The 24,662-nt window shown below is 44.8% G+C and overlaps 1 protein-coding gene across 3 annotated transcripts in view; it reads left to right on the top strand.

Moving 5' to 3' along the window:
* The window catches only part of PLD1 (phospholipase D1), a 119,111-nt gene extending 100,537 nt beyond the window's left edge, over positions 1-18,574 (top strand). For all 3 annotated transcript variants that reach the window (XM_090050913.1, XM_090050915.1, XM_090050912.1), the window contains 6 exons: positions 1,938-2,051; positions 4,673-4,722; positions 5,796-5,933; positions 8,893-9,046; positions 10,755-10,872; positions 11,288-18,574. In XM_090050913.1, coding sequence (XP_089907039.1) covers positions 1,938-2,051; positions 4,673-4,722; positions 5,796-5,933; positions 8,893-9,046; positions 10,755-10,872; positions 11,288-11,512 — 799 coding nt within the window. In that variant the 3' untranslated portion in view covers positions 11,513-18,574. The remainder of the gene's footprint in view (positions 1-1,937; positions 2,052-4,672; positions 4,723-5,795; positions 5,934-8,892; positions 9,047-10,754; positions 10,873-11,287) is intronic.
* Positions 18,575-24,662: the final 6,088 nt, after the last annotated feature.

Here is a 24,662-nt window from a genome sequence, read left to right as displayed (position 1 = left end):
CAAGGCCTTTCAAAGTGCTCTGATTATTCCGTCCACTTCTTCTCCCCGGTGTTTTCTGCTGCTCGGAAACCACAGGTGGCAGGATAAATTCTGAAACTGTAGATCTTATTTTGCTGTTAGGCTTATAATAACTTTACAGGGATGATGTGTGTTGTTTGCCATGTTCAGGAAGGCTGTGCTGTCAGTTTAAATCAAGGCCCTGAAGTTCACTTATTACAGTAGACACAACATTCAGAATAATTACCCCATCTTTGCCTTTCTAACACTTCAGTCCTAACCGTTTTTTATTCTACACCTGTTCTTGTGATTTTGAGTTCTTAGTGAGCTGCACATTCTGTGCATAGGTGTTTAAGCACATGTTCTAGTGCTGAGTGTGACCACTGCAGACTGAAGCAGGAAATACTTTGACCCTTAACTTCCTTAAAAATGTAGTAAGAGTTTAGTGCAAAAAACTGTGTGAGAGAGTCCATACAGTCCATACACTGGTAACTAGTTAATACAATAGGGCTAAGTGCAGACATTCAATAAGCCCGAGCCTGAACTGATTTAATCTTTGCAGGTTAGTCTAACCTGCATAGATTGAACCAATCTGCAAGTGGATACCAATCTGCAAGTGGATAGACATTCACTTTTGATTCAGGAAATGCAGGCACATACCTGCAGTGGCTCAGGCTAAAAGTTGAGGGTCTCAAGAGCACCCCTCCCTTCCCTTCTACAGTGCTGAGCTGGGGGGGGGCATGGCCAGGCCCTAGCAGGCCACTATGATTAGAGAGGAGCTTAAACCCCCACCCTGGCTTCCACAGTCTTCAGGTGGCTGTGCCTGGAGCAAGAGGGCGAAGAAGCTCTTGACAGGCTCTTCCCCACTTGCCTCTCAGAGGGTGAGGAGCTCTGTGCCTCTGCCACACAGATGCTGGCTGCATTCTGCCATCCCCTTCTCAGCCAGCTGGAGCAGTGATGGAGCTCTGGCTAGGGAGGAGAGGGGCATAGCCAGCCCTGCTCTTTGGAGAAGACAGCCCAGTCCAGAGCTGAAAAGCATGCTGGGATGCTAGGGCACGCTAATTAACTTAAACCAGGAAGGGGTCTGGGACAGAAGTTCCATAAACCAGTTTGACCTCAGTCAGTTAAGTCTGATACTACATTCAACTAGGCTTATCTTAAACTAGTTTCGGCCATTTTAAAACTGGTTTATGTGCACTGAACTCTTGTTCTGTTACAGCAGGGATGGGGACCATCCAGCCCATGGGCCAGATCCAGTTGGCCGGGGACTTCATTTCCCAGCTGCCCCTGCCCGCATGGCTTGTGCCAGTCTCCATAGAGACCCCAGCATCAGCTGTGCTGGTAGCACACCTGGCAGAGCAGCACAGGGGGCTGCTCCAGAGTTGCTGGGAATGTGAGACAGCGGCAGCTTGCTCCAGAGCCAGGGCAAAGCTGTGATCTGTAGCCTACACACTCTGGGCAGAGGCATACATGCAGGGGATCACGGCTCTACCCTGGCTCCTTGCAGCAGTGACAGCCTGTCTGAAGTCAGGGCAGATCCACGATCCCCTGCATCCATGCCCCTGCCTGGAGCGTGCAGACTACAGCTCGCGGCTCCGGAGCAAGCTGCCCTGTCCCACATTCCCGGCAGCTCCGGAGAAGCCCCCCGTGCTACTCTGCTGCGCGCGCTGCTGGCGCGGCTGAGGTCTCCGCTGGGACCAGCACAAGCCATGCGGGCAGTGGCGGCTGGGAAATGGAGTCCCTGGTGAACCGGCTGCCCAGAGGCTCCCCATCCCTGTGTTACAGGTTTAAACCAGTTTCTGATGATTTAAACCAGTTTATGTGTAATTTCTGTCCTTAGCCTAGAAGCTTAGCCTTAGGAAGAACTGGAGCTAGTTAAGGTATGGTGAAAAGAAGTTGCCTTTGCAGCTCCAGGCAAATTATCGTTGTGTTTGTTGCAGGGAGAACAAGCGGTTCCGAGTATATGTGGTGATCCCGCTGCTGCCGGGATTCGAAGGAGATATTTTAACTGGAGGAGGGAATGCACTGCAGGCCATAATGCACTTCAACTACAGGTAATGCACATAGCTCACAGCAGGACGAGGCTGGGTGAGATCTTGACAGTGGTCTGTGTGTTGTGGTGATGCTGATTATTTTTGTATGTATTATAGTAGTGACCACAGACCTCAATCAGGGTCAAGGCTTCCTTGTGCCGGGTGCTGTGTTAATGAATAAATAAAATGTAGAAAAGGATGAGAAAATCATCTGTTTATATAGTTTGCACTGAACTCTCAAAATGGTTTTGTATTGATATTATTAGACTCTTAAGATACTTAGTAAAATGCATGCTGCACCCATTATCCAACCTTAAGAGCCAGTTGAATTGTCACATGTGGCATTTTCTAGAAATGTGGGCAGCCAGTGTATTTAAAATTGGAAAGCAAGGCTTGCTGTCTCCTGGGATCTTTGGAAGTGAGGCAGAATGTTAGTGCTGTCTGTTTTCTTACTAGTTATGCATAGCAGCTGGATAATTTAATAATAGCTTCAGCGGTTTTAATCAATACCTATGTTCGTGGGTTATGGCAAAGGAAAAATGTAGTCCATAAGAATGCCTTGTGCTGGTAAACATTTAAATATACATGGGCAACCTCACCATGACCTTTCAGCTCTCTTTTGAACAACATTTTGATTGCATAAAAGAATGAATCAGTATATGATTAGCAGTTTTGTATTAGAAGGCTCCCAAATAAGATTCTGTTTTTCCTTCAAGTGCATGGACCTAGGTTTTAATTATGCTTGAAATGTTCACCTTTCCTTCAGCAATTTGGATGCCATCACAATGCATTTCACAATTTATGCATGGTTTTTCCTTGCTGCTTCTGGTAGCCTTTTAGAAGCCTGACAATGTTTTTGTTTTTGATCTTTCTTAGAGGTTTAATAGAGTTAAAATTATGGGCAACTCTCTTTGTTCAGCAACAAATGAGTGTAGCACCACACACATTTGTTTGAGTTCCAGCATCACAATAAATGTTCACTCTATTTGATGTGTATGTGACTTCCCTGGTGCACAACCAGCGGAGGGAGCCTAGAGTTTTATTGTTTCCTTAGCCACATCAGTTCCTGCATTGCTTTAGTCTGGGAGTTTCACTGGGCTTTGTCACCAGAAGCTGACAGGTGTCTTAGATCTGTGGATCAGCTGGAGAGAAATGGACTCAGCTTTTGAACACAGCCACCTAAATCAGGCCCGTAAATATATGCACACATAACATTAATTAATTTGTGTGTGCTAGGCAGGAGGTCTTCACTGAAAACCCTCCCATAACTAAGGGAAAGGCATGGTACTTAGTTCATTCATTTTGCTGGAATTAAAGACTAAGGCAGTCCTCAGAGCTTTCCAGCCGGATGCTCTGTGCTGCCTCAAGGGGAGTTTTCCATGGCAGGTACTTTGCTTTGAGGGGAAGCCAGTGGCTCCCTATAATAGAGGACATTCAGCCTTTAGTGACCCAAAAGTCCACCTAGCTCTAGATTGACAATATTCTGCAACTGGGGCTTTACAGAGCAGAAGGATCAAAGCAAGGAGTGACCAGGGCCTGGGGCTGTGGGGCTGAGCCAGGCCAACCCACTCACTATTGTGGGCTTGCGCAGAGGGGCTGGGCCACAGGGACAGGGCCCTTCCCATCCAGCTGTGGCTCGGGTTGGGGCCACGGGAATTGTGTCCCTGGATTGCTCCCTGCGCCCAAGCCGAGCCAGGCTGTCACATAGCCGCTGCGGTGGGCAGGGCTCTCCCCCCTCCTCCCCCTTCTGCTCCCCCACCGTGGGGCTGGAGGTGGTTCTGTGCAGCGCTGCCTTAGAGATCAGGGCTGGGACCCACTGTGGGGTGGTGGGGCAGAAAACAGCTGCAGGAAGCTCTTGATGGCTTTTTTTCCACCAGCTATACAGAGTATAGCTGGTGAAAAAAGCCACCGGTGGGTGTTCTCAGTTGTGGGCTCTGTGAGCAAACCCTCCACTACTTAGATTGTGCTTGTCCCCCACTTTCCGCTCAGGCTATGGTGTCTGGCCATACCCTGACTCCTGCTGGGGGAGGCACTCCAGAGCAGGGTATTCCCACCCCCTTCTCAGCCAGCCGGGGCAGTGATAGGGGTCCAGCTAGGGAGGAGAGGGCTGAGGCCAGCCCTGTTCCGCTGGAGCAGACAGCACGGCCCAGAGCCGCGAAACATCTGGGATGCTGCGGGATTGACTTACCTTAAACCAGGAAGGGGTTTGGGCAGAAGTTCTATAAACCAGTTTGACCTAAATCAGTTAAATCTGATACTACATTCAACCAGGCTTATCTTAAACTAGTTTTGGTCATTTTGAAAGTGGTTTATGTGCACTGAATTTCCATTCTGGTACAGGTTTAAACCAGTTTCTGATTACTTAAACCAGTTTATGTGTAACTTGTCCCTAGCCTATGTGTCCTACACATCTTAACATTTATTTAAGAAATCTATTCTGGAAATATCAGTTAGTCTAATAAAAGGTATCATTGAGGAACCAAGAGTTCTAGTTTTTTGTATGTCAGAATATAAATACACATTTTTATCATACTTACAGTGTAATTCGTACCTAATGTAGGTTGCTACTAACTTCACAAACCTATTGATATGTTGTTGCATCAGAACACTTGTATTTTAATTTCTGCCTTCATTCTTTTCAGGACCATGTGCAGGGGAGATCGCTCTATTCTGGGGCAACTGAAAACAGAAAGTAAGTGCTTTGTTTCCCTCCTGTTCGCTGTGTTAAGTGGTAGGGCATGAAATTGTAATTGATGAGCTACAAAGCATAAATTAGCTCATCCAGTTGCTGAACTGTATAAGCGGCAATAACTCAGAATGCTGCAATGACGTCAAGAAAACCTTCAAGCATCTTCAACATAAAGGAATTGTGCTAGTCAAACATCTGCATCTCTGCTGAAATAGAAACAGGCAGTAAGATTCAATCTGTGCCCTCCTCCTGGGCAAGATCCCTAGTGTTTATTGCATTCTAGTTTGTCATTGCTGTGCCACCATGGGTCCTATTGTTGGGTAGCACAGTGCCAAGCTGGGGAATTAGGAAATTAGGGGAGATGTGCAGCAGTCCGTGTAGTAGCATAGGGTAGATCAGCTAGGAATTTCTGCATGTGATCCCATCCCATCCCTGGAGCTTACTGAGTCCTGTGTCTGTTTGCTCTGGAATCAGGTTTGTTTTTAGCTATGTTATTGTTTGGCACCCAGTGGCGATAAAACCATGTGGCTACACAACATCTGTCACACATGCTTTCTCACAACCAATTTGCATATTTTAGTTTCTTGGATATAAACCAAAGGACCACAAAAAACACGTACCAGAAATATACCTGGCAGACCTTATGCATAACTCATTATTAATCTCTTTGAGTAAATCTAAAGTATGGATCATTTAAAATAGAACACACTTTCCATAGTGTATGGTGCCAGAAAACCTGCTTCAGTTTCTTCCCAGGCTCAGCTAGAGAAAACAGCTGCCTAACCCAGAGATGCTCAAACATTAGTTTCAGTTGGCACACAGCGATAGGCAGATTTTGGTCTTAATTGAGGGGTATCCATGGATAGTCACTTAAGCTGTCTGAAGGGGTCAGAGGGACACAGAGAAGCCATAACAAAGCCACATCTCTTTTTAAGAACTGTGTAAACTACCTTATTGTTTAAAAATATTTTGAAAGGAACTGTGTTGTTTGTCCTTGGCTTCATATTATTAACAACTGTTTCTCTTTGCCCACGTGCTCTTCTTCCCTCCGCCCCCATGCCCCTTTTATTCTGCAGTTGGGGGGGATAAGTGGATAAACTACATATCGTTCTGTGGGCTTCGAACATATGCTGAATTAGAAGGAAAACTTGTCACCGAATTGATCTATGTTCACAGCAAACTGCTAATAGCCGATGACAACACTGTCATAATTGGTGAGTAAGATAGGAGTAATTGCACTTCTCGATTAATCAGCCTTAAACTATGCTCTAAGATTTTCTGCTGTGTTTAAAATTCAGGTGGGTCTTTACTTGCTGTGACAGCTTATCTTCCATTTTATTTGCTAACTCCTCCCTTTCCACCCCCACTCTCCCACCTAGTGATTCATTGGAATGGGAGCCAAGTAAATTTGTTAATCAGATAACAAAAAGGGAGGAAAGATCCTGAAGTCTGTTGATTAACTTATAAAGGAATTTTGGTCCTGAACTTCCCTGTGGCAGTTAAGTTTGTTCCTCAGCAGGGACCTCTGTCCATCTGTCCTACATCAAACTCTGCTAAATTTGTGAGACTTGTCATCTGCTGTTTGAAGAACAGAATGTGCTGCAAATCTTGGAAGGTTTGAGCAATATGCACCAGTTATCAACTCCCCTTCCTAGGAACTGGGAAAATATGTTACAACCAGTAATAGATATGATACCATCTGTCTCTGTTACTACATGTATATTGTGAAACAATAAATTAAAACTTAATCCCATTGGCCATGAATTGTACAGCAGAATGCACTGGCGGAGTTTGAGCTAGATTTACCGTGGTTTCTTGGGGGGGAGAAAAGCCCTTTTCATTCTGCTAGATCGGTGTATAGTCTTGGCCCTAAAGTAATTTAAATCAGATCACATAAATCTTTCGTCTTTTACGAAAGATTTCCATGGAGAGGAACAGTTAAGTCTTTAAAAAAAAAATCAAAACAATATTAGCTTCCTTCAAAGTCATAGTTTGGGATGCAACCTTAGCTTGAGACCAGCACAGGGTGGGTTCCACTACTTAGCCATCCTTTTGAGAATCCCGCTGTTTCTCATATACAGAAGAGCTTACTGTGAATGATTATAATACATGACTAATTCTGTTGCACCCGCATTAGTGCTCTCTGGCTTGGTGATTTACCCAGTGTATAGATGCAAGTCGCAAAATCCCGTGGCAGAGGTATGTGAGGAGGAGGAGGAGGAGGAGGAGGAGGACCTTCCTGCATTTTAGTCCTGATAGCTGAGTGGTTAGGCCATTCACCTAGGAAGCAGGAGAGCCAGTTCCTAGGCCCCATCACCTAAAGAAGTTTGAACTTACTTCTCTCCAACTATGCCACAGTTTAGTCCCCTTTCCAAGCCAGCTCAAGATGGCTCATTGAGCAGCAAAGAGCAGGAGATATCCGGGGCTGGGAGGACTGGCACAAGCTAAAGAGCATGTTGCTTACTGAGATGACAGGAGCAGGTGTCAGGGTTCAAGCTAGAACCCTTCTAATGAGACAGGAAGCTTCACACTGCATTGCACTGTATCCAAGGACTACTAAATGCAAGATACAGTGGTTCAACTTCAAAAGGAGCACTGGGGAGGGGCCTTGGATAATGGCTAACCCATGACCAGGTAGTTAGGGGAGGGTTAAAATGACAGTGATTAGCAGATTTGCATAGTTACAGGAGCATACAGACATAACAGCTGATGTGTTCTCCCCAGAAGCAGCTCCTTCTCCCCCTGTAAAGTGATTTTAAAAAATCTGCTACTCCCTTCCAGTCCCATTCTGTAGCCAAATAATACAATTTTCCTCTGTGCTCAAGTATGAACTGCACTCAGAACATTTTTTTTTAAAAGGTGAAACGCGGTAAGTGGGAAAGTTCACCTGATGTTTTTGTACAAGATGTTCTTATGCTGCTGCCACTGCAGATGGGAGAGAAAAAGAACAAATGTGCCTCTTGGTCCAAATGATCAGTCCCTGCAGGGGGGCATTTTCATGGCATTAGCAATAATTGGTGATTTGCACACACAACTCTCCGTACACAGAACAGAAAATGTGACTCCTGGGAGTTTTGGAAGCCTTACATACTAGTTGTTAGCCACTGGAGTCCTCCACTTCCCTTCATGCAGCATGACTCAGAAGTTATTGCCTTCTTCCTCAAAAAGGTGTTTTTCTTTTACCTTCTTAATTTTGACCGAAATATTTATTCTAAGTGGCCTCTGCTGTGAAACCTACTTAACACTGATTCTGCCCTAGTGTCGGGCTCAAATAACAGTGAATTTTGCCCCCCTAGTTTTTAATACAGTGGCAACAACCCACCAAATTCCATAAAACAAGCCAGTTTGTGCCATTTAACAAGTTAATACAGAGAGCATTAAATGGCTATCCTTCCATTGGCAAAATAGCTGGGGAATGCTTAGACAACTTTTATTTTGGATTGAAAATTGACTTACTTGTTTCATGCATTGCAGTTTATGAAACATGATGTTGTGTTTTCCCCTTCATACTGCTCTCAGCTCTTTTTGGGTCTCTGACTCTTTCATCAGAAGTGCCTTTGAGGGAAGATCTGTTCTAACAAATCTTCATCTCAGAAAGTCCCGGTCCTTAGCAACCTCAATTGTTTCGCCAACAAAAATAAAATGGATAATGTTCACTTGACATTTACATTGATCTTCTCCCATTTCAGGAATGAGCAGAAGTAATTAATCCTGCTCTCTCCCAGCTAGTGCACAGGATGAGATTGTTACCCTCCAACTCCTACTGTATTTTATCTCATGCGCTAGCAGATTGGGGCCCACAGACTGTGGTGGGCTAATTCCACACAGCTGAACTTGTCAAGTGCATTTATAGAGACAGGCAAGAAGGTGGCAGTAGGGACCACACAGTGGGATGGTAAAAGGTGGTCAGGCAGAAGAGTGGCAGTGAAAGGAAATACACTGAAGATCGTGAGGTTGGAGAAAAGACATGTAGTGACACTCCTACATGTACACACAAGCATACACAGATGCTTCCCTCTAATCTTGGGACATCATGAAAAGACCAAAACCCTGCAAAGAAGTAGGCAAATCTCATAGGTGATAAGCAAAACTCTCTTCAAGGAAGTTACATTTCTTGGGAAAGCGGGAATTTATCTGCACTGTTATAGTTGTCGTATTATTTTCCCCTCAAAGGCTCTGCTAACATCAATGACCGCAGCTTGCTGGGAAAGCGTGACAGTGAAATGGCTATTCTTGTGCAAGACACTGAAACCGTCCCCTCCATGATGGATGGAGAGGACTATCGAGCTGGAAAATTTGCTCAGTCACTCCGTCTCCGGTGCTTTCGGTATGACTGCTGGACTTCCCTGAGGACTCAAGGTGGTGGGGAGGGAGCGTCTTGTTGAATTCTTGAGTAGCAGATTCACGACCATATGCAGTTGGGCCCCCTCCCGGCAGGTTGTGTGAATGCAGGGATACAGCTCTGCTAATACAGAGGTATTGCATTCCTTGTTAATCCACAGCAGGGAATATCTGTGCTGTTGTCCAGAAATGGTTTGAATTGTATTAGAAGTACAGCTTTACCCCTACCACAAGGAGGTTCAAGGCTTTTAAAATCAAGGGAACCTATTTACCCAGTGGGTTTAAATTTATCCCAGCCTGGTCTGAATTTAGGCCAGAGTCTTGTTTTAGGCAGTTATTTCTGGTGCGGTCCTCTCCTTGCAAACAGCTGTTTGAATTGCATATCTCTCTGCCTGGGCCCTTAAACTAAATAAGGTGACCATAATAATTTGAGGGAAGTCTGAGATGGGGGTGGTGCCAGAGGATGACAGCGCACATGTGTGAGTGCATGCACACGTGCACACCTCCCCCCCCCCCACGGCTCCCAGGAGCAGGGCCACACGCGCGCACAACTGCACGGCCCTCCCCCCGACCCCGCTCCACTTGCAGCCCAGCTGGGGTCCCTGGAGAAAATTGAAGCAAAAGTCAAGATTGGCACGAGTCTGCCCACATGTGCCCGGCTCCTGAGTCAGTAGCTCGGCACGTGCAGGTGCGTTTGTGCCAATTCGGGACTTTTGCTTCAATTCTCTCCAAGACTGAGACAGCCTCCAAAATCCAGGACTCTCCTGGCCAATCCAGGACACAGGGTCATCCTAAAACACAGGGAAGTCACAGACAAGACAGTAAGACTTAGCTCCACATGCTAACTCGGACTGTATCAATTGTAGGGGGGCAGGTTTTTCTATTGCGATGGGAACTAGTTCCATTAGAAATGCCCTGTGGACCACAGTACAGCTATTTTCTCATTAGGATCTTTCTTCCATTTTCCATCCAAACAGTTTTTAAACAGAACGAAGGGGACAGTAAGGCAGTTTTAAGTCTGACAGGCCACTCTGTGTCTGAAACAACATCAAGTGATAAGGGTACTTAGGAAATTTGCTTTGGGAAACTTTATCTTTCTTCTTTGTATTTATGTATTAATTTTCTTTTCCTCAGGAGAAGCAATGTTCCAAGGGGTTAGAGCAATGGACTTGGAGATGGGGCTGCACCACAGACAGCCTGATCTTACAAGATGCTGAATCTCCTATCTGGGATACTGCACATACTCAGCTCCTGTAGCCAGTACAGAGTGGCCTTCTAACAGGATGCTTTCAGTCCCTTCATGTTATTGGCTTTGGGAAAACTTGCTGGCAATTAAAAAGGCAGCCTTCTTTTCTCTGGTAGACTATATGACAGGATCTCACTTAAGCTTGAACCCTGTCAAGCACAGTGCACCTGAGCACTGCAGTACACATGCAAATACAGATAATACTGCGGGTCTGTTATTAATTTCAACTTTTGGATGTTTTTCTAGGGTCACTTAATTTACTAAATGCACGTGGCATTTTCGTACCAAATTTACTAAATGCACGTGGCATTTTCGTACCATCGTGTTTTATTTTCCTTCAGAGAAAAAGCTGATGATGAGAATCACATTCCTGTTCAGGGAGATCATCCCTGGGCAGTTCTGTGCTACCTTCAAATGGCATCAACTCTTCTTTGTTTTCTCTTTTCAGGGTTGTTCTTGGTTGTTCAACAAATCAAAATGTTGATCTCCTTGATCCTGTTTGCGACAAATTCTTCAAGGAGGTGTGGGTTTCCACAGCTGCTCGCAATGCTACTATCTTCGACAAGGTGAAGTACATGGCTCCTTTGGTCTCTTCCCTTCCAGCTTCCTTGCTGCCAAGAGATGTAAACAAGAGCAGCAGCAATCTGACTTTGAGTTGCTTTTGATTTACACCTGCTTGTGTGAGAGATTCAGGGTCTGAATTAAATCTTCTGTTTGGCCACATACAGAGCAAGGTTCCCTAATAAAAGCAAACTTTTTGGATAGTTTCCAGCAACAATCAGGACATACCCTAGGGATTTCAATATGCAAGCTCTAGTCTGGGTGCCTAGTTCTTTCACACTGATCTCTGCACAAACTTCTAGGCTCTCCCAGCTTCAGTAGCTGATTCACTTATGCTTGATGACATCTCATTATTTTTTCCCCGCCCCCATCCCCATGAAGTGGCACTTACGTGGCCCCTCTTCTTTCCACTTTCATCAGGTTTTCCGATGCCTTCCCAGTGATGAGGTGAACAATTTAATCCAGCTCCGTGACTTCATCAACAGGCCAATATTAGCAAATGAAGATCCCTTGAAAGCAGCAGAAGAATTGAAAAAGATTCATGGATTTCTAGTCCAATTCCCTTTTCGTTTCCTGGAGGAAGAAAACTTGCTTCCTTCTGTTGGAACAAAAGAAGCCATGGTGCCCATGGAGGTTTGGACTTAAGAAGATTTAGACTGCTTTAGAGTTGAAAGCCTTTTCTTGGAGACGAGTTTGCACACAGTCTGATTTCAAGAAGCTTTTTTTGCTGAGGTGGCCACAGAGAAGGTCTCCACCAAGCTAATGTGCCTTTCGTAAGGATTTTGGTGGAACAGTTTCAGACAAAATTACACTATAATGGGAGGAAAAGAAGAGTTGGAAACTCTGATTGATGTACTCTGTCCACTGAAAAGAAGTGCATATTCTAAGCACCTTACAGATGCAGGCCACTTGTTATGAAAGAAAAGAAATAGTAATATATAATGCTACTACCAGTGCGCTCAGACATGTACCATAATCGTGATGTGGCTACGCGGGAGTTGTAGGCTCTTTGTATTTTCTGATTTTTTGTGACACAGTTTATTAGCTAGCTGAAGTAATCCTCTTAATCATCCCTGTTTTGTATTCCATCAAGACAATGCATACACATCCATAATCATTGGGAAATGTTGCCTGATTCTGCTTTGGGCATTCCTAAGATCTTTGCTGGCTGAGTTTAAATGTTACATTTCTTATATACAAAAAGACTGACAATTTTCTGGTCACAATCAGTATTTTAGCCTTTTCCCCCACCCGGAGGGAGTACATCTTTACTATGGTTACAGCAGTCAACATTCCTGATGCAGACAGTGTGACATCGTGTAGATCTTAGCAATGGGCAACCCCAGCTGAGCTTGAAGGGCCGGCAATCCCCAAGGGCTGGCAGTCTCCTGAATTATGTTCCTTGGGGTTTACAGACCTTAAGTGGATGAAACTTTTTTTCGTATCATTTAAGATGTTTTTATTACATTTTATTCCCCAAGGGAGAATTGACTTTTTAACCAGAACCTCGGGCTGTGAACAGACGTAGCATTTCTCCTGGGGCAGAGTCTTTTGCCCTGGGATCCTACAGAGGTACACATGCACTGCCCTAGTCCGAGTCCCAATGAAGTATGTGGCATAAAATGTGCTAACACTTCTTTTACCTGGGACATTGTGCTGTGCATCTGGTGATTGCAGGCCATTCGAGAGACAAGCCTGCCAGGCTGTGTGCTCTTGCTGAGCACCCACTGGCAGAGGAGCAGCAACACAGCTTAGAGCACCACGCAAATCAGTGCTACGACTGTTCTTAGCCGAGCCGCATCCTAGGACAATCAGGCCTGCGTCAAAGACAGATGTATTTACAGCCCTACCTTTTTCTAGTTAATGAAAGCTTGGTGCTATGTATGAGGGAAAATACAATCCCAAAAGCTAGTCTGGCTAAATTGGGCTCCTCTTTTAGATCACAATGCTGTCTATTAACACTGCATTCAATCCATGGAGCGTTCCTCCTTCTTCCTTGCCCTCCAGCCAACCTCCAGTGAATGTGTCCAATATTTGTTGAGAGAAACCTGAAATTTCAAGTGAACCATGTTCGAGGTGGATAGAAGTTACTCATATTGAGTTCACATGTCCATCTGTACACTGCCTCGGGGACCTACTCCACCATGAATCATCATTAGGGACCTACCAAAATCACAGTTTTGTGGGTTTTGTAGAAAATGCAAAACTGGGGGTTCTCCTTGAAAAATGGCAGGCTCTGTGCTTTTGGCAGGCTCACTAAAAAAGCCCTAACATTTAAGCAGAGAAAAGGGCAGGAAGTCTTGGAGCACAAGGGGAGAGAATGGGGTGAGAGGGAGCAAATGAGAGGCTGAGCCTGTCACGTAGGCTTAGTACAGGTGCCAGTCTGGGGCCAGTCAGGGAAACAACAGGGTTTTGGTGCTGTCTTTTAAGCAGCCAGAGACATGCTTCAGTAACTTGCTGCCTGAGGAGCACTGTATCATGGTTTGGGGCCACCTGCCAATCTGCAGCGAGGGGCAGGGCCACTGGGGCCCCTCAGCCAATAAGAAGTGTGGGGGGACCCTGTCACAACAAGCCTGCAAAAATGGCGGCCGGCACCACAATCAGCCCACGAAATCGCCCATCTGTCACTTCAATTTGGGTAGGTCTGTAATCATCATGGTAATTAGCTGTCTCAGCCATGCAGAAGAATGATTCCATGTTATCTCAAGTACATCCTAAAACTCATTTGGTATAGTTAAACTTTTCTTTTGCTTTCAATTTTACTGTAAGCATTAGTACATATCATAAGGCATGCCAAATCCTGGAGTCTTCTGTGGGGAGAGGTTAAAACTGACCTCCCTGGGCACATCTACACGAGATGTTTTATTGCGAAGCTGACTAACTAGCTCTGCAGTAAAGCATCACCATCTACACATGGCACTATTAGGCCAGAGTAAACAAATTAACTCTGCTCTAGGATAGTAGTACCTGACACAAGTCCTATGCTACAGCAGAGTTATTTACTCTGCTGCAACTAATATGTGTAGATGCTGGTGGGGCTGACTGGAGCATGACAGTGCTACAGTCGGGGGCTGCCTGCTAGCTTGCCCCCCACTGTAGCACCCATGAACAACACGTGTCCCCGGATGCTGGGGGGGCATGGCGACCACCCGCAGGTGATGACAACGGCAGTGGTTGGGGCATGGCAGCAGTGAGCAGAGAGTTCCCACAGGCGGCTATAGTGGTGGCGGCAGCGGGGAGGTGGGGGGTGGTGAGTGCCAACCAGTGGTTGGCAACCACCCGCAGATGCTCTCAGCAGTGTTGGCAGTGGCCAACGGCGATCAGGAACCACCCACAGATGCCGCTGGCAGCGTCGGCAGCGAGGGGTGGAGGGTAGTGAGCAGCAGCCCTTCTGTCAGGGGGTCCACCACCAATCTCAGGGGGTGCACATGCACGCACATGCATGTCTACCCACATGTCAGTAGGTAGGTGCCCCACCTTTGTGCCCTAGCCAGCCCCTCTGCAGCATGTTGCGCCGTGTCAGACCCCCACAAACTGTGCCGGAGTTTATTACTCCACCTTAATTTCACATGTAGACCCACCCTCTGAAGACACAATTTTTCAGTCAGTGGGAGTGCACTTCTTCCATCAGGGTCCAAGCATAACCTTTAATTCTAGTTCTATAAAATCTTTCCCTTTCTTTGTTCAAAAGACATCACATATGTCCATTACTATGGTTCCCTTTGGTAAAGCATCCGTACTGTTATTTGTCTTCTTTGAATGTTGACAGGTTCTAATGTAGTCTTATGTTTTTTAGTTCTAGATAAACTTGTGGCACCATTTGACAGATCCACCTCAGACGCAGCTGGCACCATGTCCTACATTTAAGCTGGTTGATTTATATATCTTAAGAAATGTAATTAGGCGTAGAGTAATTTTGCACACTACATCACCTTAATAAGTAGCAAACACTAACATTCCTCAAGGGCAATGGAAGTTTCAGCTAGTTGCTACAGTTTCTGTTATTTCATGTTCATATTTTATAGATTCAGTTAATTAGTGGTAATGTTGGGGATCATACTCGTCCTTTATATTCAGTGAGTTAGCAGTCTCTGTCAGAAGTGCAGGTACAGCACTTTATTAAAAAAAATCTGTAATGGGTCCATAGGAGTATGTTATTTTTACCTGCAGCCTGTAGATAGCTCGGTTCCATCAAAATTTGAGACCGCTGTTATTTATAATCTCTGCCATACCATGTGAAAGCCAGGCCTCCCTCACCATTTCCTGTGCCAACACAGTGCAATAGCAGATGACTTGCACTGCAAGCAAAACAAAAGTATCTCGGGATGCTGCGACAGGCCAGAAGGAGCACTGTTCTGAGAAACACTGCCCGCTCATGACCTAGAAGTCATGTAGCTGAATTACTGTAGCACTGCACTCAGGCTCTGTGAAAAGGCAGAGTTTACTGAAGCTAGTATATGCAGAATAGGTGTGGCAGGTCTCTGCACTGCACTGCTTTGAGCTGTACAGCCATACCCATCGTGTTTCAGTTTAGCAGTGGCCTAGAGCTTTTGATTTCTTCTAGCATTTTTAGGCACTTTTATGTTGAGCAAAGTTTTTAAAGCAAAGCAATTGTAGCCTGTCAAACAATCATATTAAACCACACATATAGCAAGTCATACTTGAAAAAGGCCAAATGCCCAAGATTGTAGTGACCCCCACCCCAGAGTAGCCGAGCATCTCATAATCTTTCTTCTAATTTTATGACATCTCCCAAAGTTATTTTCCTTTCTGAATAAAGGCACAGTGATAGCAGTGATCTTAAAAAGAAGAAGGAAGTCCAGACAGAAAACTGCCATTTGCATTCACTGGGGTTTGATGCCTCTTGCAACCCAGCCGTGTTTCAGCTGGGTCATTCAAATATGACTCTGCCTCATGCTCCCATTTAGCAAGGTGCTCAGCACAGACAGACCCCCATGCCCACAGTAAGGCTCCTCTTGAAGGCAAGGATCCCCACACTTTGAACAGACAACATTACTGCGTCACCCAATAGTATGCAGCTCTCTGATATTCAAAAGAGAGTGTATTCTGCTCTGTGGGGCCTGCAAATGTTATTGTTCTCTACATCTATTACTTGTTCACAGTTGCAACAATCATAAAAGGCCTTTTTGTGACTGTCTGATAACTGGACTTTTCTTCTGCACAGTCTGAAGCCACAGTGTGGGTGATGTTCAGCACCTTAAGAGGAGTCATCACTGCACATAAACAATCACTACTGTCTAGTCCTTCAGACATCTGTGGCTTTCCCTTTTCTTGTAACACACTTGCAAATATACTGTCTTACAAGCAGCGATGTTGTTTTTAAGTGCTAGTAGATCTTGAAACATGCAACCTGGTTTTCGTGGCTTTTAGTTTGTAAACATGGTAAGAAAAAAGAAAATTTCTTCCGTGCTCAGACTTTATATTCCACTACTCAACCTGTGTTGGTAGTTTTTTAATGATGGGTATGCCTAAGCAGATACCAGTATGAGGCATCACTATTGCTGCTTACCATGCGTTTATATATTTTTAAATAACAGGGTGTTTTAATATAGAGTTTGATATAGAGAGTCTGGATTAGACTTGCTTAGAATAGAAAACAGTGCATGGTTAAAAAAAAAACAATGAATAATTTTCATAATTTTTTCAAGCATTTTATTATTAAAATAATTTGTACAAACAACAGTCCTCCACTGTTGTATGGGAGAACTGGGTTTAGCTTTTCGATTTGCCCAGGTGTGCTCGTGGGCAAAACAAATCGCACAGCACATGTCAGGGCAGACTCCTGTTTCCACTGAAGGAGTTTCCATGGGCTGTCATCAAAGCAGGGTCCCTAGATTCATAGACTGTAAAGCCACAAGGGACCTTGGACGATCATCGGATCCACCCCCCTAGTGCTTGGGAAGGATGTGACTGTTGTTACTCAACAGTTCCTCTTTTTTACACCAGTGTAAGATGTTGAGAAGGGGACCCCTAACATTTCAGCTAAAGCCAATCTTAGAAATCTTTGTTTAAAAATGTTGGTCTAACAACAGGGTCAGATTTTTATGACATTTTCATATCAGTAAATGCCCCAGTGTAGATACAGATATTCCAGCATAACAGTGCTTTTGCCATTAGGGCTTGTTGTGTTCAGGGAACTGGCATCAGCTTTGCCAGCAAAAGTACATTACACTGGAAGTGTTTTCTGGTGTATCTGGAGCTATTCTGCCATCCCTTTAATAGCATAGAAAGGTTATGAAGCGGGGTAGCTGGAGGAACAAGGTGAAATGCAAGAGCAAGTACAAACAGGAGGGGCTCTTAAGTTGGAACAAATGTGCATGAACTCTTGGCATCTGACTCAGGAGGGTTGGTAAGGAATGGTACGAGTGACTGCGGGAAGGGTTGGTGAGTATTTTAGTGTGTTGGCACCAGAGTAGGAGCTGCCGATCTGTGTGTTCCCTTTAGCAGCTTTCAAGCCACTTGTCATTTTTTTATATTAACTTCGTTCACATTTTAGAGCCTGATCTTGCTGCTTTCCTTACCTTGTCCCATCGATGTCAGTAGGGGGTTGCTTAAGTGAAGACCTCATGGTTGGGTAGAATTTTATTGTCTCTTTATTCCAATGGTTGAGTTATTGGCCTTTCAAGAAGACATGTCTGAAACAATCAAAGCTGGCATGAGTTTGGTATTGTAATAGGAAGGGGGTGGTATATGCAGTTGTGTAGTTATTACAATAGCATGTATATTTTAAAGCATATGGTGACCCGGATAGGCCAAACAAAAACAAGTTTGGATGAAACTTTAAATGATGCATTTGTTATATTTTCTTACTGGCCAGAGTCAAGTCCTTGACTGATGTAAATTGGCAGAGCTCCACTGACCTCGGTGGAGTCTCACCATTTCACAGCATCCTAGGATGAGGCCTAAAGTGCATACTGATGTCTGACTGGAGCAGAGCAAGAGCCTGTGCGGAGCTACATGATAGAGGTAATGCAGCACATGCTGGACTAGTCACCAGACCTGCTTCTGACTTTACAGCACTGTCAAACCTGGTAGCTAATCAGAAGGAGAGGTGCCTCATACCAATACTGAGCTCTATGGAAATGGGAACTTAGCAAAATTGAGGCCTAAAACAGGAGTGTTAACTCTGCTGCAACAAATAGAAGTCTCACAATGCAAACCCTATGTAAATGAGATCAGAATTAGCCCTGCACTGCCAGCTCATGACTGAACGCAATAGCCTTTCTTTTGCTTGCTTTTCTTTTGTATTTTCAAGAAGTTGTGGTCAGTCCATTTTAACCTACCAGTACTGTTTTGTAAAATACTGTAGATGTTGTGACTAATTCTTACTTGCCTGGCTCTATCCTGAGATGTGGGAAATGAGATAGTGTTTAAAGTCACAGATCAAGAAACAGTCACTTAAGTTTCTTATACCTGATCTAATTGACAAAACAAGAGCTTCCATAATATTTGTTTTTCAGATATTGTACAAGAGTTGCTGTAAATCCAAATCTCTGTACTTCTGTCCTTTAGACTGATAACATTGTGAACACTGTGAATACTCCTTCTGTGAAGGCTTTTGAATTGACAGTTTTGTATTCCTGTTTCTGCTAATGACTGCTTTTTTTCTCCGTCTATGACTATTTGGTAAATAAATATGTATTAATCAATTAAAAATGTAACTAAATATAATGTGTCAGAAACCTTTGAGCTGTGACTACTGCTGATGTCTAAAATGTTTTAGGAATTGTGATAATTTTACCAATCGTGGACCAAATTGTGCTGTTGTATGGCATCGAGAACATTTAAGGTGAAGAGAATAACACAGCTGTATGTTGGGCAGCCCAAGATAAAATGAATATTAGGATAAGGGGAGGACTAACTTGTCTGTGGTCAGTGAAACCTCCTGTCTACACTCAGATCAGGCTCCAATGTATTTGTTTATGAAAAGCTTTTGCATCCTATAGAAATATTTTCATCGCTATGAGTTTCAATCAGGTTTCTCAGCTGACATATCATGACCTCCAAGAAGTGGGTAGTGTCGTGAAAGATAATGTGGCGGGGTCAAAAAGCATTAAGAATTTTATCTAAAGAAAAGAACATCTTGCATCTCCCACTCTCCACACTCCCTTGCCCCTAAAGCTGGAATATACTCTGCCAACCTGGAAGACCCACACAAATAATGCAGCCATATCCATGACATGGATTCCACTCTTCCTTTGAAGGGACACTGGAAAGGTTTGACATCAAATAAGGAGTTTCCAACCTGAAAAGGCTGAGAAACACTGGGGTAGGGCACCTAATGGAAGTGTTTTTATTGCCCTACAGCATTTGCAAACCAGCAAATGATCCAGAGCAGAAAATTTTGGAAGTGAGGCTGATCCTCCACGAAAGAGAAACTGACTTCACCCCTGTTGATTATTCAAGGTGAGAGAAATCACAAAAGTAAGAGAGCACAGAATGGGGAAATGGGACATCTTAGCAGAAGTGGCATGTTCAAACCATCGTGCCAAACCAGAAATTCACCGGGCCTTAGGTTTCACCCCTCACTTCTGAAAAAACTCCAAGCAGCTCACCCTCTGTCCAGGAATTTCACATTGAATCCATTCTGTAGAAAAACACAATACACTGAGATACTCCCGGAGTACTCAAGGAATTTCAATGAGGTGGTATGCTGGTGTAACTAAAGCAAGCAAATATTGATTGACACCTTAGTCCTTTCTTGCTGTGATTCTTAGTCTCAAAGCTAATTATATGCTTTGCTGCATCAGATTTATATGATCGCCCAAGTGAGAATAACAGTGAACAACAAGAGTAACGCTCTGAGGGCCATCATCTGTATCTCATCACGGACATGCCAGCCAAGAGACCACTGGTTATTACAATAATGAAGTAGAATAGTTGCTGTTAAAAAGCCCATATTTATCAGGAGCTACCAGTGAATGACAAGTTATTTCCTGTTCTAACCACAGGAAGCTGCAATATCTCAATGTGAGGTTACACTTGTGTCCAACTACCATGAACGAGACCCAGCCTTGAATTTACTGTCATGGAACTCATTTTCATTTATAATGAAGGGCTCTGTGCGTAGCCAGAGTGGTGGAGGGGTAAATGTAAGCCTAGTTCAATGTTACTGGCTTTGCTCACGCACACAGATGAGTGCAATGAGCAGGGATTCATCCTCATGCTTTGTGCTTGCCTGCTTGGTGGTTTTTTCTTCCAAACTGTAGTTTATGCCACTATTGACACACCCCGCAGTGAGGAAGAAAAGAGGAGGAATGCTTCCAGGGGTGAAATCCTGGCCCCTGTGAAATGAGTGGCAAAATTCCCATTTGCTTCAGTAAGACTAAGAAAGTCACTTATCATCCAGAATGCAAATGAACTCCTAACCCAGTTTTCTTGCCATTTTCCAGTTGGTCTAATAAATGGTATCATTTTGGAACCAAAAGTTCTAGTTTTTTGTGTAACCCAGTTTAACATTCTTGGGGTCCTCCACGCTTGCAGAGGGAAAATACAGCACGCATATATACTTGAACAACAGCAGCAATCTCTAATACAGTTAATAGATTATTTTCTTCACCAGCATGATATTCTCCAGCCTTCTTATACACAGAGAAATCACACTGCTCCCTGCAACAAGCAAATGGTTCTGTAGTTAGTTTGCAAGTCAGATAGTGAGCGGCAGCAGCAGATTTTTCCTAATAGCTCTGAGGCTGTGTGAGTGTCTACCTTCCAGCAGCAAGTTGTGAGATCAGTTCTTTGGGTCTCTGTTAACAGAACATTTAATCTGCCAAAGTCTCAATAACATGCTAGCTTTTACACTTAACATGTGGCTTTTGTAGAACATGGAATTACCAATGCATTTTAGCTAATTGGAAAGAGAAAAAAGGAAAAAGGTCCAGTTTTGGGGAGACTTGTCTGAAGATTCTTAAAGAAAAACAGTTTCTTTAACCTTTAAAAAAAAAATCAATCTGCTGTAGTTTCTCCCAAATTGTGCCAGCTCCTCCGATTTTCAGGGATGTCTCCAAAGTACTGATGCAATGGAGCAAAGGTTTTAAGAGCCTGAATCACACCAGCCCAATGAGTAAAATGCTCATTTTGTACTGGAAAAATCAAAAGTGATGGTTACAAAATTGGTTCCACTGCTTTGATTGATTACTCACAATATTTAGCTCAGAATGATTAAGCCTGTTAAAATCAAAGCTGGGATGTAAATTAATTTTGGGAGGAGGGAATAATAAAAAAGAAAAAACTATTCAGTGGTAAATTGTTTATAACCAGAGTCAGAGATAGATAATCCTTTCAGTATTTGAATAATTAAACACCCTGTGAGTTAGCATTTTGAGGACAAAGTGAAAAATAAAACCTCACAAAGATAATGTTATCATGGCTTCACAGGTTTCTGTTATCTTGAGATTAGCACTGCCCAGCAGGCAATGGAAGATCTGTTCTATATTGTGTGCCCCTGCAGGGAAACCTTGCCTCCGGCCAAGGTCTGTGCCTGTTAATAAGGCTTGAATCATGCCAAATTTCTTCAGACCTCAGGGCTCACGATGTAGCATGGGCAGGAACGGGCAGCGGATGCTTGGCCTGGCACCTCCCTAAGTTCCCCTAGGGCTAAGTTGTACAGCAGTTAGAAACATCGTGGGCGTCGTCGTGTCCGTAAATAAGTGCACAGGAGAAGCACACAGGAGGAAATGGGAACTTCGCTCCTGGTAAAAGGAATCATGACAACAGCCAGAGGTTTCAAACAATGTCTTATGGCAACACTCACTGCAGACTGTCCAGAGCAAAACCAATGCAAACAGCCTTGCAGTGCTGTTTTTGTTAACCATTATGGAAAAAAAGCCCTTGTGTTTGGTATTTCCAGTGTTCAGGTTGTGCACCTGCAGTGTACGTGCCCTGTCACATAAGTGCTTGCAAACAAACGGCTACTTTCGACCTAGCCCTAGTTACATCGTTTTAACTCCCACGTGTCTGAGGGCAGATCATGATCACAATGTTCAGGGAGCAGCTGAGGGGCTCTCAGTGGGTACTGCCTATTTATGATTACTCTCTTCAATTTGTTCTCCTGGACTAAGTATTTAACTAAGCTCTTGAAGGCCAGGCCCGCTTTAGAAATTCCTCAAGTAATTGTTGACTACCTAGTCCTGCCTCCCATGCTCCCTTTGACTTGTTTCTTTTTGCAGCATGCAAACAAGTCAAGTGGACAACACAAATAGGAATTTCTTCATGAAGAGCATGTGCTCTCAGAGAGGTAGCCGGTACTGACTGGAAATGCCATTCCCCTTCTAGTATGTATTTTATCTAAGCAACAGGAGGCTTGAACAGACTTGCAAGTTAGAGCACAGTAGGGCTATACCAGAGTACAACTCTGAACTATGCCTTTTGGTAAAGGCCCAACTGCTTTGTCAGACTTTTTTTTTAGACAACACTCTTGAAGGATGGGCTGAAGACTGAATTTGGAATTGGCTTCAAGTTTCTATTGTCTTAGTACGTACCCGTGTGTTGAGGCATATCTCCCCCTGAAGCAGAGCTGCTGTTGAGAACATCAGAAACACGACTAATGACTGGATGGTGGCCTCCTCGTGCAAGTACCATCATTTTGGCTGATACCTCAGGCACTGAAGTGGAAACCTCTGGGATTAAAGCCTAGATTCACCCTTGCAAATCAGGTGCAGAAGAGGATGTATAAAAATCATGCTGCCAGGGGTCAAAGGAAGATCTGTAGAGCTGCAATTGAGCAGCTTAAGGTGAAGGGCAAGGCTGTTGCTGGCTTTTCCATTTGAAGGTTATAAATTGATTCCTGTCCTCTATGGCTTGGGCAATGGCAGTTTATAATAAAGGTATGTCTTCACTGTGGAGTTAACCTGAGTTATCTACATACAACTTATCACCTCTTGAGTTATCCTGGTGTGAGTGAGAGCAGCCACAATGCAAAACAGTACCTGAGCTCACAGATGCAGCTAGATCAAAGTTAGCACCGAGGCACTGGACTAACTGGTGCTGTAGTTTGTTCCTAGGGCTGTGCGAAGTTTCAGGTGCTGATTCGACTTGGAGGAGATTTGGCCCAATTTGGTGGCTGAATCTCCGAATCCAAATTGAATCGGGACCAATTAAAAGGTCTGAATTGATTCAAAGTTCTCCAAATCTTCTGAAAAGATTCGGAGAGCTTCAGTGATTCGGGCAGTCCCCACCCGCTGCAGCAGGGAGCTGGAGCCGGACTTGAAGCTGGTAAGTAGGGGGCGGGAGAGGGGTGACTGGGGAAGGGGACCGTGGGGGACCCCTACCAGGCCCCATCCTCTGACTGCTCCCCCAGCCCCCCAATGGCTGCCCCGCCCACCCCAGCTCCCAGTCCTTTAAACAAGCCCCAACTCACCAGGCGCTGCTGGGTGGGGGTCAATCCCTGCTGCCCCCCACTGCCCCATGCTGCATGGGGGGCTCTTCACGAACCCCCCAACCTCCTCCCTCACTCCCCCAGCCCCCACTCCATGGCTGTCCCGCCCACTGCGACTCTGGCCCTTTAAGGAAAAAAAAAATGAGAAAAACTCCAGGACACTGCACCTGCAGCAGCCTCAGGGTGTTGGGGGGCTTGTGCAGATCTCCCCACACAGTGTGGGGCAGTGGGGGGGCAGCACAGCTTCCCCCGCCGCACTGGGCAGGAGCAGTGAGTCCTGGGATTTTTTGGGTTTTTTTTCTTAAAGGGCCAAAGCCACGGCAGGCAGGGCAGCCATGGGGGGCTAGGGGAGTGGGGGGGCTGGTGGGCTCATGCAGCATGGGGCAGCGGGGGACAGTGGGGATCACGCCCCCCGCACCTGGCAGCACCTGGTGAGTTGGGATCTTTTTTTTTTTTCAGTGCCGGGTGCTGGGGCAGGCAGAGCAGCCATTGCTGCCTGGAAAAGCAGGTAGAGGACGGGCCTGGCCTGGGTGATTCGGAGATTCAGTAGCAGCCAAATCTCCAAATCAGATTCCGCTGGGTCGATTCCGGACAGTGATTCAGATCACCAAATTGAATCACTGTCCTCCAAATAGGCCAAATGCTAGCCGCTTCGCACAGGCCTGTTTGTTCCCCATGAGGGGTCATCCAGTTTGAGCTAAAAGCAGCACCGTGTTCCATTTACAGGGCTTTTGGAGTGGATGGGACTTGTGTTGTAACTCACCTTACCTCTCTAGTGAACACAAACCAGTGTGTACTTAGGCATACCAAACAGGCTGTGAACTCCTCAAGGCAGCAATTCAGGATATTGGGTCACCTGAGACTACTGCCCCTAAGTCTTCGCCTACTTTTAATGGTGGACTACTGTATTCCACTCCAGAAGGCTTCCCACTGCCTTCGTCTACCACTACCCTCCATACTATCAAGACATCAACACAGGGAATGTCTCCTTAGAGACTGTATTGCTGATCCCTGGCTGGCTACTAAGGCAGGTTGAAGGATGAGGTTCCACTAACATGGATTCCCCAAGAAGGAAAAGGTTCATAATAGCGGACAGAGAACTTAAATTGTCCAAAGAAGTAATTGCAGCTTGCAGATATTTTTAAAAATGTATTTGGGTCCTGACAAGAGCTATACAGCTGTGGTCCTCTAGATGGTGCTCGAAACTAAACGTGCCCAGCACCCTGGGAAAACATGACTTTGTGCAATATAAGAACCTGTCTTTTTTTATTAAGAAGCGACAAGTGCCAACATGGAGTCTACGTGGTATTTGCGTACCACTCCATCTCATTTATATGCTGCAGACTGAGCGCCACTCCAGTAGCTTTGTGTGGCTTTGTTCAGAATTGACTATAAATA

This window comes from Crocodylus siamensis, chromosome 6, assembly GCF_052110815.1.
Source record: "Crocodylus siamensis isolate JL-2025a chromosome 6, ASM5211081v1, whole genome shotgun sequence".
In the NCBI taxonomy this organism is placed as follows: Eukaryota; Metazoa; Chordata; order Crocodylia; family Crocodylidae; genus Crocodylus; species Crocodylus siamensis.
The sequence above is the reverse complement of the archived record's forward strand: the minus strand, read 5'-3'. Positions and strand labels throughout refer to the sequence as shown.